The 19,960-nt window shown below is 38.8% G+C and overlaps 1 protein-coding gene across 4 annotated transcripts in view; it reads right to left on the bottom strand.

Annotated features, from left to right (window-relative positions):
- The window catches only part of NRXN3 (neurexin 3), a 909,952-nt gene that overhangs the window by 528,022 nt on the left and 361,970 nt on the right, over window positions 1-19,960 (bottom strand). For all 4 annotated transcript variants that reach the window (XM_050975200.1, XM_050975204.1, XM_050975201.1 and 1 more), the window contains 4 exons: window positions 14,335-14,454; window positions 7,459-7,840; window positions 5,914-6,104; window positions 5,245-5,418 (listed from right to left, as the gene is read on the bottom strand). In XM_050975200.1, the coding sequence (XP_050831157.1) occupies window positions 5,245-5,418; window positions 5,914-6,104; window positions 7,459-7,840; window positions 14,335-14,454 (867 nt within the window). The remainder of the gene's footprint in view (window positions 1-5,244; window positions 5,419-5,913; window positions 6,105-7,458; window positions 7,841-14,334; window positions 14,455-19,960) is intronic.

The raw sequence follows: 19,960 nt of genomic DNA, 5'->3' as shown, positions 1-19,960 counted from the left end.
ATGTGACAACATGTGGAAAATTAAAAAAGATTAAAAAGTGCCTCAAAGGCAGAGAGTACTCATCAATATTGAGGGCACCCTCTTCAAACTACGCAAAAGAGTGGACATATGATTAACTTTTTTACAGACCAGTGAGAAAAAAAACCCAAAACAACACTGAATCATTCAGTCTACATTTTTGTGATTGGAATAAATTGATCCATTTATCTAGCAGTAAGACGAGGAATGAGGAGTTCAGCAAGAAGAACTCATTTTAAAAGTCAAGAAGTGAGAAAAAGCTGAGCTGAAGTTTAAATTGTTTACTTTAAAGAAGAGAAATGAGGTCACCTGGTATAACCTCTTCTATCTACCAATTCTTCATATATACCATAGTGCAGACATCCTCTCTCCCAAACTGTGTATGTTTCATGTAGAATAGTCTATATTGTTTAAACTAGGGAGTAAAAAGTTTCCAATCATCCTTCATAGGCTGTTGAGACACAGACTGGACAAAACTATGTCCTGATAGAAGACTTTTCCTCAGTTTCTAATGCTTTGCTCATGTCCAAGAGCCTCCACCCACATTTTGAAAGTGGTTTGCAAGACGCAGATGAATTTCATACTTTTATCACAAATACAAGAACACCTGGAAGATGAATTTTATGGGTGGGGAGAGCAAGGCTGAAAGTAGGTGGCAGACTTGCCTTCAAGCTTTCACTAGAAGAGGCCATCCCATTTGATGACCTTTTTGAGAATTCATTCTGTCTCTTCAGTGTGCTTAATACCCTGATGCAACACTGACACAAGGACCATTGAAGTCTTAGCCACTTCCCTACTTTTGGTAGCTTTTCTCAGAACCTCTCACCAATGCCTTTTTCAAGGTGGTGGTAAGGGGAAGGGCCCTCTTGTTACATCAGAGATAATGAACAAAGCTGCAGTGTACACAAAAGATTAAGAAACTGTGAAAAATGAGCAAGTATATTGGTATCATGTCATTCTCCCCAAGATTTTTTCTCCTCAGAGCTGTGTGTAGCACACCTGAACATACCAGACAGCAAGGTGGTTTCTGGCTTTGCAAAATCCCTTCCAGGGAAACAGAAGCTGCCACTACAGATGTGACCACACTGTCAAGATCCGTGAAGAGCTGCCCGAAAAATGAGGAATGTAGCAATTGCAAAAGTCTATTGAAAATAAACCCAACTACCATATTTAAAAAAAAAAAAAAAAGAAAAAAAAAAAGTGAAAAAAGTGTGTGACATGAAGCTTTAATTTTATAAACTCATTTGTCATGTCACACTCCTGGGTTCTCTTCTTCCAGATAATCCCCCTCAAAATCCTTTGCCAAAGGCAATGGTACTACAGGATACATTGAAACACAAAACATGTCAGCGTGGTAGCTGTCATCTTGTCAAACACACAGGTGATTGAACAGTAGACTTCAAATGCTGAAACCATAAGCTTCTACTGCACACGTGGAAGCTGCATGATGAAAAAGGGACCTGCTATGTCACCTAACAAAAACTGTGAAGAGGCTATTGAGTTGTGCTAGCCTAAACAAATGCCACCATATATAGTTTAAAGAAATTATAGCGATAGAACCAGTAGGACATCAGAGGTAAAGTAATTCTTGCTTTAAGTCTTGAAGTGACTTTTTTTAGCACTACTATACACTGTTAAACATCAGCCAATTTCAGTCTCAAGGATTCCTGCGTCTCAAGAGTGACTCGTATATATGACTAAGAATGTTTTGGTAGCTCCCAAAGAAAAATATGTCCTATAAATACAAATTACTGAAAGTGCTTCCTGTTCAAGTAGAAGCCTTATTCATCACTGGAACACAAATAATTCTGTGCTAAGTGTGTGCTTTGGTGCACAGGGAGGCTGAATCACGCTTAAGCACATGAGAGGAATAATGTGGTCAAGGAAGTTCAATGGCTTGCTCAAACTGAATAAAAGGAAGTAAGACAAGATGGAATATTATTTTCGTATTGAGACTTGTGAATCTGAATTGGTGGTATGAAGCTGGGTACTGAAATACATGAACAGAGATAAAAACCACAAAAGGATGCAACAATGTCACCCTTTTGCAGTAGTACTTGCGCGTCTTAGCCAGGACAGTGCTCTCTCCTGACCGACATCTCATATTCTACTGCTCTCAAGGCCTTCTTCTTCTAAATATTCTTTGATTTTGTCCTGAGATGAAACTGACAGCTTCTAAGAAAACAGCTGCCACATGCTAATCTCTGCCTCTGAAAGCATGGCCTCTACAAAAGACAAGCATTAGCAGAAATCTCTCTCAGATGACCTTTGAAAGACTAGATTCATATGTAGGAATGGAATAACATTTCTTTAAGCATGCATGTTCCCATCACATATGTGGTTCCTCTCCCCTTCATGACAAAATACAGAGATATCCAGCAAATCAAGATACAGCATGACTACTCAGACAAAAAGCCTGCAATTGTTTTTAATAAACGTATTTAAACATCATGAGGCAGCAACAACTATCTGGGACCTCTGCCCTTAAAAACAAAAAGACTGCACCCAAAGTTACTTCAGATGGAAAAAACTAGGGAGATGTAAATAAGGACTGAACAACCTTAGAGTTTTTCTTTCCTTAGAGAATGGGAGATATGTGTGACTTTCACTGCCAACTGTAAGAATAGGCTCCAGCAGGCAGCAAGACAGATCTGAGAGGAAGCTTTGAGGATTGTTAGGATTCAAAAATTAACAACAAAAAAAAAAAAAAACAACAAAAAATGGCATATCTTTACAGTAACCAAATTCTCAGGTTTTTTACTAATCCTAAATATGTTGGCAAAAAAGAACACTTTCCTCTTCAGCAATTTCCCTGGTGCTGAACAGGGACCATTTGGGAAGGTATCAAGGGCACAGCTTTCCAAGACGAGCTCTTCCAAAGGCAGAATGATGACCATCATTGACCTTATCACCCAACTTTTTAGGTCTCTTTCAAATTCTGAGTCCTGTTTGAAGGACTTTAGAAGAGAAGGGGAACTTGTTTTCTGGAAACCAAAGCAATGTCCACATTCAGGCAGCAGCTGTGCTGGTACCACACTGGCACACACAGTGCCACTTTACGTGTTTTGGGAGCAGCACTGATGTTACACAACCTCAGCAATACAACACCACATCAAAGAACTACCCTGGGTACAGGAGCAGGAAACACCACAGCTCTAATGGGACAGCTGTTACCCCGTTCTCAGGGGTTCCAAGATGAGGGAAAAGACGAGAAAGTTGACTCCATGTATCAGAAGGCTTGATTTATTATTATATGATATATAATATATAAAAACTATACTAAAAGAATAGAGAGAAGGATTTCACTACAAAGCTATGCTAAGAATAGAATAGAATCTGTAAACGAAAAGTCTTCTCAGACCGAGACGGCCAGACAGGTGTTCTGTGATAGGCTCTTAATTGGAAACAGTTTGACGGGGCCAATCACAGACCTTCCCGTTGCATTCCACAGCAGTAGATAAGAATTGTTTACAGTTTGTTCCTGAGGCCTCTCAGCTCTCAGGAAGGGAAAAATCCTAAGTAAAGGATTTTTCATAAAACATGTCAGCGACAGACAGTCTTCAGGGCAAGCCTCGTGGCTTCGTTTCTGAGCCACACACAGAACAACAGGATGGTCTAATTGGGGGGTTCTCTGGAGGAGGAGGGCTGGCAGAGATCACATGCCACCTAAAGAGCCAATGGGTTGTGATAATTTTTAACAAAAGAGTTATCAAAAAAAAATCACTAATATTTAAGAGCTTTCAGTGCATCTAATACAAATAGAATAGGCTTTTTCATAAACCTCAAATGCATTTTTTTTCGTTAAACATTATAAACTACTATGCAAAACAGGGTACTTCTTTTGTTGACTCTGCCCCAAACGGGCAAAGACACAAGTTCTACACTGTGCTCATTTCCACAAGGAACAAAGTTGTTAATAGACATTATTAAGAAAAAGAAAGAATAAAAACAGCCTACAACTGCCCACCAATCTGTGAGATGGGAGTTGACACGGAGTGAGCTCCTGAGAGAGGACACAAAATTCTCACAAACCAGTGTATTATTGTGACATGTATGGAAGGAAGGTTGGGGCACAAGAGCTCCCAGCCAACCAGAACACTGAGACACAAGCAAGGGATCAGACCTGACTGGATGGTCAATTTGGTACTCAAAGGTTTCTCTCAGATGATACAGTCAATCCTAAAACAGAACAGTCTTGATAAGCAGCAGGGCTTCATCATGATGCAACTTGTAATCTTGACTCAATAGGGAAAGATGATCAAGGAGTCTTCTCAATTTGTGACATTTTTGAAGGATCAGTTTGGGACATCTTGTTTTAGCAAAAGTACATACAAAATTCACAGAAAAAGCTATCTTCCTGTAGTGACTGGTAGCCAGCACAGCAGACTGGTACTGCATGATTCTAGACACAATGGTGATTGTCATTTAACCCCAACAGCAAAACCTTGGAGTTCTGGATGGTAAATATCCCATGTGCTTTGGGCATTGAAGCCATATGCATTGTACTGAGTCAGTGATGCTGACATCAAAAATTAACTTTTAAAAAGTTATTCTTTTAACTAATGGGAGCTTACAGGAACAGCAAATTATTTAAAGAGGCTTCAAGAAATCACTATGGTTTACATGCTGCAAAAAGCAACTCCCACTGAGTTCTAAACTACCTGGAAAAAGAAAACAACTGAAGAGAAATGTTTCCCAGGCATAACAGGCAATGCCTCCAGTGCTTTCACAAGAGGCCCACCTCATCAAAAATTAACTCCTCTTTCAGGCCAATCTTTACCATTCAGCTCCTTCTACCTTCCATTTCCCCTGTCTCTATTTGTTCTTCCAAATACTTACTCTTCTGTGGATCCCAAGAAAGGGTGCTCTGAAGCACAAATTAATTGAATGCTTAGAATATCTTCCAAAGGATTTTAAGGCTAATGCTAATAAACCAGTCTGAGAAAACTAATACTAAGTAGCAGTCCATACCCTGGTATCATCCTTTCCCACTACTAAAAGTACCAACTCACAGGAGATAGAGCACAGAGGCAAAGAGCTGCTAAGCCACTCACAGGAACTGTCAATCCACAAGCTGCATTTGGTAGACAAAAGTGTAATAAAGGATATTGCCATGGTAGCAAACTAATGAAATGTACAGTGAGGTAAACAAGTATATGCAGAGAGTGTAACAATGAAGTGTGAAGTGGGTGCTGGAGAGGGGAACCTCTCTGAAATCAATCTTACCTTCACATCCACGCTCAATCTGCCCACTGCGGTGCAGAGCATCATTGATAAGGTCAGGCAGACGCCCATTCAGGTCTACAGATGCCAGGCAGCCCTGAAATCCATCACGAGAGGCTACAAGCTTCGGGAGGTTGCTGTACATGCCTTGAGCTAGGCCAGCAATGTAGAGATCACCTAGAGCAGAGAGGAGTACACATACCAGGAGGAGGAGGTTACATACCTTCTAGAGTCACTTTTCTTGCCACCAAATGTGAATAAAGCAAAGTAAATACACGCTCAGGAAAAGTTAAAAAGAGAGCAACATATTGTGCAAGAAGTAATTTCTGATTCCTTTACTACAAAATACCAAAACAAACCCAAAAACTAAACAACCAACCAAAATAAAAACTGAAACAAAGAACCCATCACAAAATCCCCTAAATAATCCCAGTTCTCATTGCTACCTAACCAGGAAAAACTGAAAAATGACAATTTCTGAAAAAGCAAAATATGACAAACTATTTGGCTACAAGAAGCTGTCAAACAAAAAAGAGATAAATGAATTTGAAAGCCAAAATGTTCCAAGTACAGATTTACTGCTCTGTAATTCATGGTTACTCCAAGGTTTCTCCTGTTCACTAGTTGAGCCCTGCAAGAACAAAGGGAATATCTTAATCTTGCAGAGTTTACCTTTAAGATCCAGATTTTTGGCACCGTTGATAACCTGAGTGACCACCTTAGTGTCCACTTTTAAGCTGTGTGTGTTACTGTTATCTCTGGTAATGACAACATTGTGCCACTGGTTGTCATTCAGAGGACGATCACTGTTGCCTTTGATAACATTAGGTCCATTTCCAAGGTCAAACACGTAGTGTATATACCTGCAAATAAAGCAAGAACTGGTTAATATTCCGGAAGAGCTGCAGCATTAATGAACCTTATTCTAGCCAGAGCTGGTAAATTAACTTTAAAAGTCATGAAGGGAAATATCTCTGAGTTAGAAAGTCCTAATAAGCCAAAAAATTAGCCACTGCTTTGAAAGAATATAATTGTTTCCTTTCCACCAAAATGTAAAGATTAGTATTTTGAGATGACAACATTTCAAGTAATCAGATTGTAGCCATAAAGCATTCCTCTTTTTCACAAAGTTCTCTTATATCCACAAAAACACTGTCTGAGCATATAATTATTTTATTAAAATTGGTAATAGTGATAAATGTACTGGTGAGCAAAACTAGATATGCTTAGTTGGGGCATATATTCCCCAGGTTAATTCTGAGTTTTTAATAACTCCCATAAGAAGTTAATTAGGAAACTCACTTGAAATATTGTACTAAAATTCTCATGAGATCCTAGACTTATTCAAACAGCTAAAAAACAATTAGCAAAGCTTTTGGCAAAAATAGAGACCCTAACAAAGACTGAAGTCATGGGAGTGTTATCCTGAATTATTTATATAGTGCAAACACAGAAATCCACCTGAGGATGGAAGAGCAGTATTCTACTCAGAAAAGAAAAAGAAAAGACAACAAATTCTTCTCTCAACAGAGCACCAGGAGCTCATGTTCCTTTTTTTATGACTCAATGTCCCACTTACAGAAGTATGCGCAAATCCAAAAATGAAAACTGATTGAACTGAAATAAAAAGGACTAGTAAACTGTGGAAAACATGTCTACCATGACTAAATCAGAGATCAAAATTTGTTCAGCTAACAAAGGATTTTTTTTTTATGAGATATAGGTCTCCTGGAAAGAATACAGCAGCTCAAAAGCAAACAGAGTTCGCTTTTCATCAAGCATCACCAGCTGAAGAACAAATTCAGCAGCCAATGTGCTTTTGCTTTTTCCTTCACTGGATATGACAGAAAAACAATTATTACAATGGAAAAAAAAAAGGGGGAGGGAGTGGGGAAGAAGAGACATACAGAGCCCTCAGCACATCTCCTCTGTGCTAATCTGTGAGGCTGACAAGACAAAATATTAGTCTAACTATGTCCCAATTACTTAAAACACTAACGCTGCACACTGTAAAAATGTCATTCCCACAGCCATAGGAGGAAGTCAATGATAAAATCAGGAGTCTTAAGCTTCAGAGTTTTTGTTTAAACAGTTTGTCTTACAGCTCAGCAAACAGAAAACATGAGTACGAACTTCTCTTTGTGTAAGCATTTTAAGTTCACCTATAAGTAATTTATCTATAAATAAGCTGGTAGAAAACAACAGAAAGCCACTTACCCCTTGACTAGTTCAACTGCGATAAAGTCATTGCCATCACCACTGTTAAAGAGGATGAAGCCATCAGCTGAGGTGGTCTTGAACTGAAAGAAGAGGTGCATGGATGTATAAGCCTGCAAGGTGGCCAAGCTCAAGTAGCTGCTCTTAGTCTTGAATGTCACAGGGTCAGCTATAATGTTGCGGAGACCAAAGCGCGCCTTCAGCTCGCAGTAGTCAATGTCACCGTTCTTGCACAGGTCGATGTAGAGCATCCCGTTGAACATGAGGCTCTGCAGGTGCCCGATGAAGCTGGAAGGGATGACGGAGATGTACCGCTTCTCTGTCATGATCCCTGTCTCGATGTTGTGGAACTCCAAGCGGGTATGATCACCAACCATTGTGCCTGAAGGACAGAAACAAGGAGGAATAGTGGAGATCAGCAACAGGTCATATAGAGCCCTTCACACTCCAATTTCCAGAGTGATAGCAGAACTAAATCCTATCCAAGCACTGTCCAGTAGCTTGCATAAGAAAGGATATAAAGAATCTTGGTGAAGAGGCTTGGTGGAAATGCGTGAGTCTAGCAGTTGCCAAAACCTGGAAGAAAAGACAGGCCCCTAAAGGGCCATGGGCAGCAAGCTCTGTCCTTTTCCCTGTGCTTCACAATCTTTGTCTGTGAAGAGGACCAGGCATCTCCCTTAAAGCTGATGGTGATCTATTTGATGCAGCAGACCATCTGCCAAACAACTCGAACACTTCTGAAACAACTTTTCCAAGTGCATCTCCTAAAAACACTTGTTAAACATAGATTAATATAAATAGAGCAGTGAGAGAAGTGAGAACAGTCATAAAATTGCTGTTATTTATTCCTTTGTTCTCTCCTTGTGCCTGATGTTATTCCTCTTCTTTTAAGAGCACAGGTGGAGGGAAACACACAAAAATGTAACAGGTAAAAAGCACTCCAGCTATTTAAATCATCAACCTACCACTTTGGCTATTTACCACATCATGACAAGATTTTAACCTCCGAAAATATCCAAGCTATTCAATATACCAAATACTACTGTCAGACTCCTCATACAGCATATTTAAATGTTTTACTAAGTGTGCTAGGCACCAGTGCTGACACAGAACCCATACAGACAGATGAAATACAACAGTATGCTATAAAGACAAGATGGGCAACATCAGAATGTAAACCCTTTGAGCCAATCTTTTAGCTCTCCATAGTTCTTTATTAAGGTAGTTTTCACTATTTGGTCACATGAGCAAGGTGTTTTTCTACATGGGCCTTGGTCCACATAGTAAACAGGAATAAATGAAATATTAAGAATTTAACTGTTTTCCTATAATTTACTGTACAACCCCTATTAAAATTCTGCTACATACATGCCATTATTTTTTCTCTCGTGAAATTTTCTGCAGTTCTCATTGGGTTTATGGAGTGCGGTGTTGGCTCTGGGGTGGCTGCAGGGCAGCCTTAGTGAGGAGAGGCCGGGGCTATGCCATGCCTGAAACGGCCAGTTCCATGTGACTTCAACCTGCCCACCACAGGGCACAGCTGAACCCCTTGGACAAGATTTGTGGTACCTGGGAGAAAACGTGTAAGAAAGGACATAATGCTACCCACAAGAAACAAAGGGAGGGGGAAAACCCAATTCAAATCCCTATGAACATTAAGGACTGAAAAGAGGGAGGGGGCATGTTGCTATAGGACATGAAATAAAACTATGCGGACACTGGAACCTCCAAGGTAAAAAGAAGTTTAATTTCTGACTCCAACATTTATAGATTTTCAAAAGTGACAGTGGATTGGAGGATGACAGTGCCGCCTCTCCAATGATACTGGACAAACCAACAGTCCATCAAATTTCTCCTGCTCCAGAAAAGAATGTAAAAAAAAAATTAGAGAAAAGTGTGTGAGAAAGTTCGTTACAAGAAGGTAAACATCAGAAGGCTTAAAAGAGCTTAGAAGTACAGGGCAACATCAGCATTCCAGGGGCCAGTGTGGAAATTTTCCATCATCCATGAAGAAGATCACAGTGGTGCAGACAACTATACTGCAACTCATGGAGGACTCTTGTGCTAGAGCAGGTGGATATTTCCTGATGGAATTGCAGCCCCTGGAAAGCCTACACTGGAGAAGGTTTTACTGACAGCCTGTGGAGACCACAAATGCTGGAAACACTTCATGAAGGACTGCATTCCATGGCTAGGACCCATGCTAGAGCAGGACAGAAGTGTGAGGAGGAAGGAGCATCAGAGAGGAGCTGTTAGAGGCTGAGCATAGCCACCATTCTCCAACCCCCTTTTCTGCCTAGTGGGGGCAGGTGGGAGAGGCAGGGAGGAGCAAATCTAATAAAAGAGGATGGCAGACACTGTTCTACTTTCTTCTCTGTTTCTCACCATTCAACTCTATTTTTAATTGGCAGTAAATAAAATTAATTTTCTCCAAGTCAAGTGTGTTTTGTCCATGATCATAATCACTGCACAGTCCTCTCTTTTAGAAGGTTTTCCAAAGGAAACACTCACACTACCTGTTGGTCCCTCTCATAATATTTTAACATGCTGGTCAAATTCACCAGGTTCAAAATCCAGAGGGAGCAAAGGTAATTAAACTCACACTAGTTTTGTGAAATTTGACGACTGGATAAAGACTGGAATAAATATTTCAAGTGTGCTATAGACTGACAAAATTTAGCAACAATATCTGACTTGACTGCATCTGCTAGTCAGCAAGCATTTCTACACAACTCTCAACCAGTCATTGCAAGAGATATTTGTCAGTCATTGGGGTTATACCTAGGAATCATACCAATCACCATAGCTGAACCCAGAACAAACTCCTCCAACTTCCCTAAGTTATACCAACTGGGGCTTTTAAGCTTTCTCATATTCTGTGCTGTCTCCTGAAGTCTCCTAACATTTCGCACCACTAGAGCTTCCAGGCATTAAAAGAAAAAAAAAAAAAGAAGAAAAAAAAGAAACCCCAAACAGTAGTTCTTTTTAAGACTTTTCCTGCAAGTTGTGACTTTTTTTTTTTAATGTGGGGATAGAACAAAACCTGAACACACATATAAAGACATATGGATGATACATCCTGGGTTGTAGTGTATAGAGAGTCAGATATATATGAACTGATGGTCATTCTCTTGCTTAGACATTCTGGAAACTCTGAAATATTTCTAACTCACCTCTCACAGTCATGTACAAACTGCAGGTTTTCAGTTTATACTTTGTCCAAATGTGAACAAGTGTTATTCAAAGACAGCAAGCAAACACAGATGTTATTAGAATTTTTTTCCTTTATCTCCAAATATGAAGAAAAAATATAGATCAATTCACCTTTTTCACTTATTCCAAATTTTACCAGTGGATCTAAATATCTATGCAATTATACAAAGACCATGGAAAACTTCAGTCCAAGCAGACATAGCTGATCAAACTTAGAAGCAGCTGAAGGCAGTCACAAATTTCTGACTATTTAAAAATTCAAGTGTACATAGCAATGCAAATGTTTTTAAATCCTGAAATGGTTCTTTACTAGATGCAATATTATTTTAGTCGAAAAATTGAAGTTTACAAAAATTGAAATAGTACATGGGGAAATTTTTTAGACAGCTTTCTCCCTTCTACTACTGTGATCCTTAGAGTTTCAGATTCAGTGTTATAAAATTAATGATTTTTCCAAACGAGAAGTGTATTTTCTTAAAATTATAAAAGTCACTTAAAAAAACCCCTGCTTTTTTACTTAAAGAAAATAGAACAATAAAATTAAGAAATGTCAGTTCTCAAAGGTAAGAAAACTCCTGCTTTTTCCTTTTACACTTAAAAAGATACAAGGCAATGGTGGCCTGAGTAACAGAAAAAAGCCAAGATGGGGAATCTGAAGTACACTGGGACAGAGAGCCCAAATATAGGGGGCATTAAAAATGAAGCGAGGGAGTTTGGAGGAGGTGAGACCAGAATCTTGGAAAAGGTTAAAAATTGAGAAAACTGGGGCTGGCTTAATAAAAAAAAATATTGCCAGAGGCAGTACTGTAGAAAGTCAGGAGTAGTTCAGTGAAAAGCTGCAAAGGACATGGCAATACAAGATCAGAGTCAGGACAGAGATGTAATTTCCTAGGAAATCATGGAGTGCAATCCAGTACTTTCTGATCTCATTAGCTATCAGCCCCACCTGCAGAGTTCACCTCTAGTTCCCCACTGTGCTCTCTAGAGTACTGTACCTACTGCAGCAATCAGAAACTCTCTAGTTCAAGTGGTAGCAGACAGAAAAAATTCCAGCCTCCACTGTGGTATTTGGGTGCAAGGAAGATGTCATAGAGAGGAATACATCTGCTGTATTTGTGTCTCATTTACCACTGCTATTCTGACATCTGTTCTGAGGTCAGAAGGAATGTGGGACAAAGGTTTTGTGAACTTTTTCATTAAACAGTAAAATGCTGTCCAGAATTGGATTCTGTCTCTGCCTTAGACATTCTACAGGAAACCAAGCAAGACACTTCATTACAAATTTTTCATAGGTGCTCATTAATTGTCTACATCTAATTCTCCAATCTGGTGCCTTGTTCCCAAACCTGTAAAATGGGAAAAAGATGCCCACTATCTTCAAGTAACACAGACATAGGAAAAAATCCAGTTAAAGCTTCTTAGTTCTGTATAAACACATTGATGAGTAGCCTACAACATATAAAGACAAAATAAAAAAAACTAAAAAAAATAATTTTAAAAGAAGTCTAAATTTAGAGGAAATTTCAGCTGGTGAGCATTGTTCCAAATGGGCAGTAAGAAAACAGAAATCAAACAGGCTGCTTATTTTTACTGGGGACTCAATTTAGACTTCTGATCTATGCCTAAGACAGCAAGAATCCTGTGGAAAAATCTATGTGACCACACCACTGCAGACTGTTATCATCTGCCCGAGGAAGTGGGATGCAGATTGCACAAAAAATCTTAACTCTGGCTTTTCTGACTTCTGACTTTGCCATGATGGCATTCTTTTAACAGATATTTTTAGCTGTAATGCATCTTTAATTATGCAATTCATATACATGTACATATGCGCATCCTATTTTAGTACAGGATTGTATCATTATTATTTATAAACTCAGCTTCGTGAAAAAGACTTCAAGAACAGATGGCTTTGGGGGATCGATTCGGTAATGCAGAGAGTGCCACCCCGTGGTGTTTCCTAAAAAAGCATATCCAGAACAATTGTTCTCAAATTTAGAAGTAATCGGGATGAAATGTTTCTTTTAAGTTCCCTTTTAAATAAAATTCCTTTTTCCTATAAGCTAATTTTGACCAAGCCACTACAAAGGCTGAATTTCAACAAGGAGAGGGAATGATTTTTCTTGTGTGTTTCTTGTTCCCTCTTGCAAAATCACAGCCTATACAGGACAGCACATATTTACTTCAGAGAGAAAACTTATTTCAAACCATTTTCCTGTAAACCAAATTCTTTGGGCATATTTCAGATTTCTGACACCTGGCTTTCCAAGTTATATAAATTACCACAGTATTTAAAATACTTCACATTCATATGGAAGAAAAATACTTTTTTCCAGAGATAGGTTATAGTATTCTGGTACTACATATGGCAGCCATTACTCCTAGTTGGAGTCTGAGTAGAAACTACTCAGAAAAGAGTATTTCAGCTTTTTGGCAAACCAGCATGGGTGTAAACTAACAATTATACCTGCATCAGTTTTGCATCCAGGGTTCCTCGGTTTTTTTGGTTGGTTTTTTTTTTGTTGTTGTTTTTTTTTGTTTGGTTGGTTGGTTGGTTTGGGGTTTTTTTGGTTTTTTATTGTTTGTGGTTATTGTTGTTTTACTATCATCAGCCTCCAGACTGCTGATGTTTTTGTCAAAAGCCCAGTTCCTAAAATTATATACAAATAAGAGAATTTTAGACCTTCAAAAGTAAAGAAAGATAGGTTAGATAGGTTTCTGGCTCGTGCAGTCATGGGGAAATGCACCTAAAAAGTATACTTTTTAAAATTCTGCAATTAAAAAGGATCAATCTGGAGTACTTTGATCATTTCAATGCAAATCTTAAATTGAAACATACGAACTTTTCTGACTTACCTTTTCTCCCTTCAACTACATTTCTCTGCAAAAAGAAGTAGGGCTCAAAAAGCTGTCTGAAAATGCAGAATTTTTTTTTTTTAAAATCAAGAAAAAAAAAAGACTGACACACTTTGTCATGTCAGGATCCTCCCAAAGCTCTAAACCAAAACTGAGAACAAACTGCTTTGCTTGCTTTTTCTTCTGGATGGCTCTGAATCAGGTACACAAGAACTTGGGAAATAAAAAAAAATAAAAAAAAAAAAAAAAAGAAAATAACCTAGACTGCCCAAACTAAAAAAAAAAAAAAAGAAAAAAAAAATCAAATTTTTTAAAATGAAAAATAAATTTAAAATAAGCATCAGAGACATAAATCTGTGCTCTGTAACACATGTACTTCATGCAGGTTTATAATCAAGGAAAAGTTTGTGCAGAGGAATGGTCCAGAGAGCTTGATTCCACAGCATTGGAAACCATCACACGTGCAACTCAGGAATGAAGTGTGTTAAGTCTAGCTCAGAAAGAGCCTGGACCAAGAGAAAGTTCTGCTGAATCCCTCTACAGTCTGAGATAAGTGTAAGCTTATCTGTCCCCTAAACAGGTATCTCAGGTGCTTACAGTTGTCACAGAAGTTCCTGGTGCTGGCTAAGAAGTCTCTCAGACCTCAACATTCATTTTCAAAATCATAACACTAAATAATACACGAGTGCTAACAGGAAGGGGTGGGGGGAGAGATGCAGAGAAAAACAGGGAGAAGGAGCATAATGACAAAGATCAGGAACAGAGATACAAAGACAGTGATCAAAAAAACTGGTACATGACACTTACCCTCAGCAACATCATCATCCACGATCAGCTTGAGGCTCTTTCCTCGCCGCACCACCCGGACAGTGTGCCACTCATTGTCATTGAGTTTCTGCCCAGCATAAAGAGTTTCAGGTCCCTTGCCTGGGAAGGGTGATAGGTGCAGCAGTTAAAGGCAGACCCACAATTGCTTTAGTACTTTCACAGTTGGAAAAGTCATGAAAATCAACTTGGTGTGATACAGACCAGTAGAGTGTACAGGTATATAACAACCTTGAATCGACTCTCCCATCTACACTTCCCAGCTCAGGGAATCACAAACCCTTCCACTCAGTCAGGTGCCTCCCTCCACAGAGCCCTAAAGTCACATGCATTTAAAAATGGGTAGAAATCTCTCTTGTGCTGTGGTACTAATTTCCAATCAGGCTGCATGGCACACTTCAGTAATATGACTGAAATGTCTCAAAGGGGATCCATTACAGTAGCATTTTGATCTTCTAAGGATCTAGATTTACAATATCCCCAAGGTACTTGGGATTCTTTTCAAAGTTTAACACTCTGGTCTTTCAACACTTCAGTATCAAACACCAGGTTGGTTTCAATCTCAAAAAAAACCCCAACAACAAAACTACACGCCCCCCCCCAAAAAAAAAGCAATAAAAAACCCCCTCAAAGAACTTCATACCCCACCTTTATAAGTTTTTTTTTTTTAATTATAATCTCAAAGAAAACCATTCACCAACCTTGCAGATTGCTTTAAGGTTCTTTGGCAAAGCAGACTACGTTTGAGGTGCTTACTTCACCCCTTGGATTACAGTCAAAAGAGAAAGAGGAGCCACGTCTTCCCCAAAAGGTTATACCACAGTTTGCCCTTGCAAACAATGCTCCTGGGAAAACAGCACTAGTGCTACCCATATTTGTCTAGTTTTGCTCACCCATCACAGCTGACAGGCAATTACTTAAAAAATTAATTGTTCAGATTACAGGACCAGAACACCTCGCTCATGTCAAATGGTAAGTGAAATTGCATAATGGTGTGTGCTAAATTAAAAACATCTATCCTCATTTCAGTACAGTACTAACGTGGGGGTTTTGATACAGGTATACCAGAAAATGTAGAATGAGTACAGCCAAACTTGTTGCACACTGAACTGGACCCACTGGCAAAACTGGCAAAAAGGGAAACCCCCCAAAAAAAAAAAAAAAAAAAGAAAAAAGATATTGAACATATTAACAGAGGCAGGATAGGAACAATGAGGCACTGCTACAGTTCATCATACTGCGCTGGTAAAACTCATGTCAGATAGTTCACAGCCCACAGGATGCACAGTGCCTAATGAGCAGCATTACTGTTATTGCTTCTCACCAAAGAAGGAACATGGGCAAAGTAGGGGGTGTCTCATTCAGCTAGGATTCTATCTGTAGTAGAGGAATTCTTCAGAAGAAGAGCAAAACAAAATAAATATTCCATTACTCTTTTTGAAAAAATCATGCAGTTTATGCTAATAAAAAAGGAGATTAACACCTTTTTCAAATAAAGACCACTGCCAGCCAATTTTACCATAAACTAAGATGAAAAATTGTTTTTCTAGTGACCTGAAAGATAAGAGTCATTCTTGAATTAAAAGAATGGCCCCCCCCATTCTTTTAACGTCACATACTGAAGTTACAGAGAATATCTCCTAAGCAGAAGAAACCCACAACTTCTGCTGTCCCTCATCTATGTGCCAAAGTCACATTCCACACGTGTAAATCCAGCTGAACAAGGCAGCTAGATCATGGCCAGAAAGCTTAAGTTTTATGGCACCAGACAAGCAAAATTCTAGGAATCCAAGAAACTTACGCTAGATTTACATCAGTAAGTACATTTTATCCCAAACCAGAATTCATAAAATTATATCTCTCCCTGGATAGACAGCGAAATTACTGTCTATGTCAAATTATTATCTACTATAGTTCTACACAGCCACTTCCAGCCTACTTCCCAGGTAGGAAGATGAAGGAGGTCACCTGGAACTGTGTCTTTACATAATGCCATCTAAAAGCAGGGGAAAGGGGTGGCGAATGCTTTCTAAAAAACCCAGTCTTTTTCACATACGCACTGGAGCTCTGGAGGGCTCAGCCAAAAGAAATAGTCAGGTGTGCTGGAGTTGCTCATTGACAATGCAATGCTCTCTACGCAATACCTCTGTGTTCAGCATGGTTCAGTAACTCAGTTGCTGATCTTCTAGTTCCCATTTTTCAACCCTAGCCTGACAAAAGAGGATCAGCCAAAACAGTCTAGGGTTTGGCTTGTCTGGATGGCCACCGTAACACTTTCAAAACAAAACTGTGACACCAACAGAAGTTATATGAATATATTCTTAGAAAATGCAGCTTAACCAATTCACAAATAAATGAATAGAAAGTTGCAGCAATCCCACATTTTCCAAATTAATAAGGTTATCTACTTGGAAGTAATTGGTTAATAGCTTGGGCTAAAAAATTGAAAATTAAGCACCGTAATAATTACTTTATTATTTAAGTCCATGTCTTCATCAGCCAATTTTATATTTGATCAGTAGAAACCAAAAAAGAAGTTTTAATACTTTTGTTCACTTACTACACTCCCTTTTGCAAAAATGGGCATTGTCTTATTTTAGTAGGGTTGCCCAAATAACACTACATAGAAAAATTCAACATTTGAACATGCTTAAAAGCATTCAGATAAGTTTTTTTTCAAACCAAACATATCTGATCTTAAAAGAAAACATTAAACAAACATTATTTACTCTATTCAAACTGGTTTATTTTCAAATGTTTTCAATACATTTATGCAGTGGTGGGCAGACCATTTTTCAACTGAGAGCAAGCAAATAAATTGCTGCTCTTTGTATAAGCTCCTATTGAATTCTAAGTAGGTCCAAAAACTGTGTATACAGGGACTTTGACATTTGGATACCAAAATTCATTTCATTGAGGACGATTACTACATGTGCCATTACTATACAGACATTATGCTGGGGAGAATAGAAAGGAAATGGGCCATGTGTTCCTGCTCCACAAGGCTGTCCCTAAGAACAATCTCCTGCCAGGCATTTCTGTGGTCTTATATTTTGGATTTTTATGTTTTTTCCTCCTTTCAAGCTATCTGCACCTACATCATCCTTCAAAACGAACAACAGACATATGAGGAAGCAAAACAGAAGATCAAATAGATGGGAAAAGAAACCTAGAGATTTGTATATTCCTTTTGTATAACAATCTTTTATGATAAAAGACAAGAAAAAGCAAACAAGGAACTCTTGCGGCAATGAATGGCTCACCTGGAAACAATTTCTATTTATCATACTTTGGGCCACTGGGCATTAGGTAATTTCAACACTCTGTTTCTTTTTATGCATGAAAAGGGTGAAGGACAACATAACAGTAAACAGAACAAGGAAGTTCTTAGTGCTGCAATAATGTAATAGTTCAGCTGACAGACCCTCACTCCTGCTAGTGGCTCTGATCCTCTTGGTCATTCCATCCCCTTTCCTAATGCTGTCTGAGGAACTATTGATCACCACGTTTCATTCTCCAACTCAAATGAGGCAGGCTAGTGAGTATTCCTTTTATGATTTGCAGTGGCAAATACTACTTAATCAGAAGCAAAAAATATCTGTCTCTCAGCCATCTCCTAATTCTGAACATGAGTTCAGCTGCAGTTCAGGCTTCTTGAGCAAATATTACTTGATTCAGCCACAATGACTCCTCCTCATTCTCCCATGAATCCTCCAACATCTATTCAAACTTTTATGCATTTTGTTCATAAAAAAAAAATTAGTATAAGCTTTCAAAGATGGAAGAACTACATCCAATCTGCCCAGTGTCCCAAACATTATCTCTGTATCAAAGGTGCACTGCTGCTAAATAATAGCTTGGCTCAAATAAACCTATATAAAAGTGCCAAGAATACATGTGCCAAAGTATAAAGAATCAAAAAGCAGATCATGCCTTCTAAAAATGCCAAGTTGCTTTCCATGTGCTCCCCAAGAACTCACTTGTTCAGAACAAACAACTGGTCAGAGGCATGCAGTTCTGACAATACCTCTAAAAATGCACTTCTTATTTACCCTCAGTGGCTAACAGTACATGGCTATTTCCTCTGTGAGATAAAGAAGAAAGAGGGTTAATCCCCTCTGCAGTTTCTCACAGGTGGATCAAAAAGTGTGCTTTTACTTTGGTGCAGGCTCTCATCATCTAATCCATTTATAAGATTAAAATGACTTGCATGAAACCAGGCTATCTTTATCATTGCATATCCTATCCAACACCACAGAAGTGGAACACTGAAGTCTACAGAACACCACAAGAGCTGAACAGAAGGGACATGGCCATATTGGTGAGAAAGGACAAGGTGCTTCCCTCAGTACAATTACAATGATAAATAATATAAATAATTTTACAGTGATTCTAATGCTTTCCAAGAAGACTCTCAGAAATGATAAAGTTTTCTCCACTTTTACTTTTTCACTAAAATCCTTAGCTACCACCTCAGACTTTTTCAGTGGAAAGATGAATCTTTGTATCTCTTTTATTCAGGGCAACATCCTGTAAGAAAGCCATTAGCATTCAAAGGCAAGGAGGGGCTGAGAAGAGGAAGTTTCTTTGCCCCCCATCCCCTTTTTTTTTTCCATTTGCCATGGAGGAAGGGCATTGATTGTTTTCACTTCCACCTTTAAATATGACCCAAGTAGTTGTGGTTTGCTGTATAAAATGTGTATACAGAGATTTGTGAAACATGACAATGAATCACAAGACCACAAAAAAGGAAGAAATGGGTGAAAGGACAAAGATGCTGGCAATTTTTCACACACCTTTGTAGCTTCCTGATGTGCAGTAAGTTCCTACAAAGCACAGGTCAAATATCAAAACACAAGAACGGCTCAAAAGCAGAGCTGGCAACTGCTCTGAAAATCTTCAGTAACTCTCAATCTTGGTTCAATATAAACCACTAGTGTAAATTTTGTTGTTTCTTTCAGGCAGCACTAGTATGGACAAAGTGTTTTAGGACGGTCTTTTCTTTGACCAGGATTTGCTGTTCAACACAGGAGCATTGTTAATTGCTAAGAAACAAGTGGCAACCCCAGACTGTACCTTGCAGACATTTATCTAGACAACCCAGTCAAATCAACCTATATTCTCATACACACACACTTGTTTTGCTCATATACAGGCTTTAGAATTCCTCTTTTCAAGAAAATGCTGGCTGCCAACAAGGAATAAGCAGTTGCACTCCCCCTACAGTTATTCAGTATCTTCACTGGGGACCTTACCTGCAGCAGTCTTTCCATTTCCTCAAGGAACAGGATCATGCCCATGTACTATCCGACAAGTTTAAACAAAACATAGCATGCACATAAGAAACAACCTTCCTGTGAGGCATGCTAAAAACTTTTATGTTTACAGCTTTACACAGTGGCTTTACTGTGAAAAGTCAATAAAGTTGAGATTATTTACATCAGCCTACCCAGAAGCAAAATTTAATTATTGACATCCATTCAGCAGTAAAAAGCATACACACAAAGTCCTTTAAACATCCACAGAGTCAATTAGCCTCACAAGTGCAAGTGAGAATTCCCTGAAACATCCAGACTAATCATGTGCAGGGAATTAGCTCAGCAACTAA

Source organism: Serinus canaria, chromosome 5, assembly GCF_022539315.1.
Source record: "Serinus canaria isolate serCan28SL12 chromosome 5, serCan2020, whole genome shotgun sequence".
NCBI lineage: Eukaryota > Metazoa > Chordata > Aves > Passeriformes > Fringillidae > Serinus > Serinus canaria.
The sequence above is the reverse complement of the archived record's forward strand: the minus strand, read 5'-3'. Positions and strand labels throughout refer to the sequence as shown.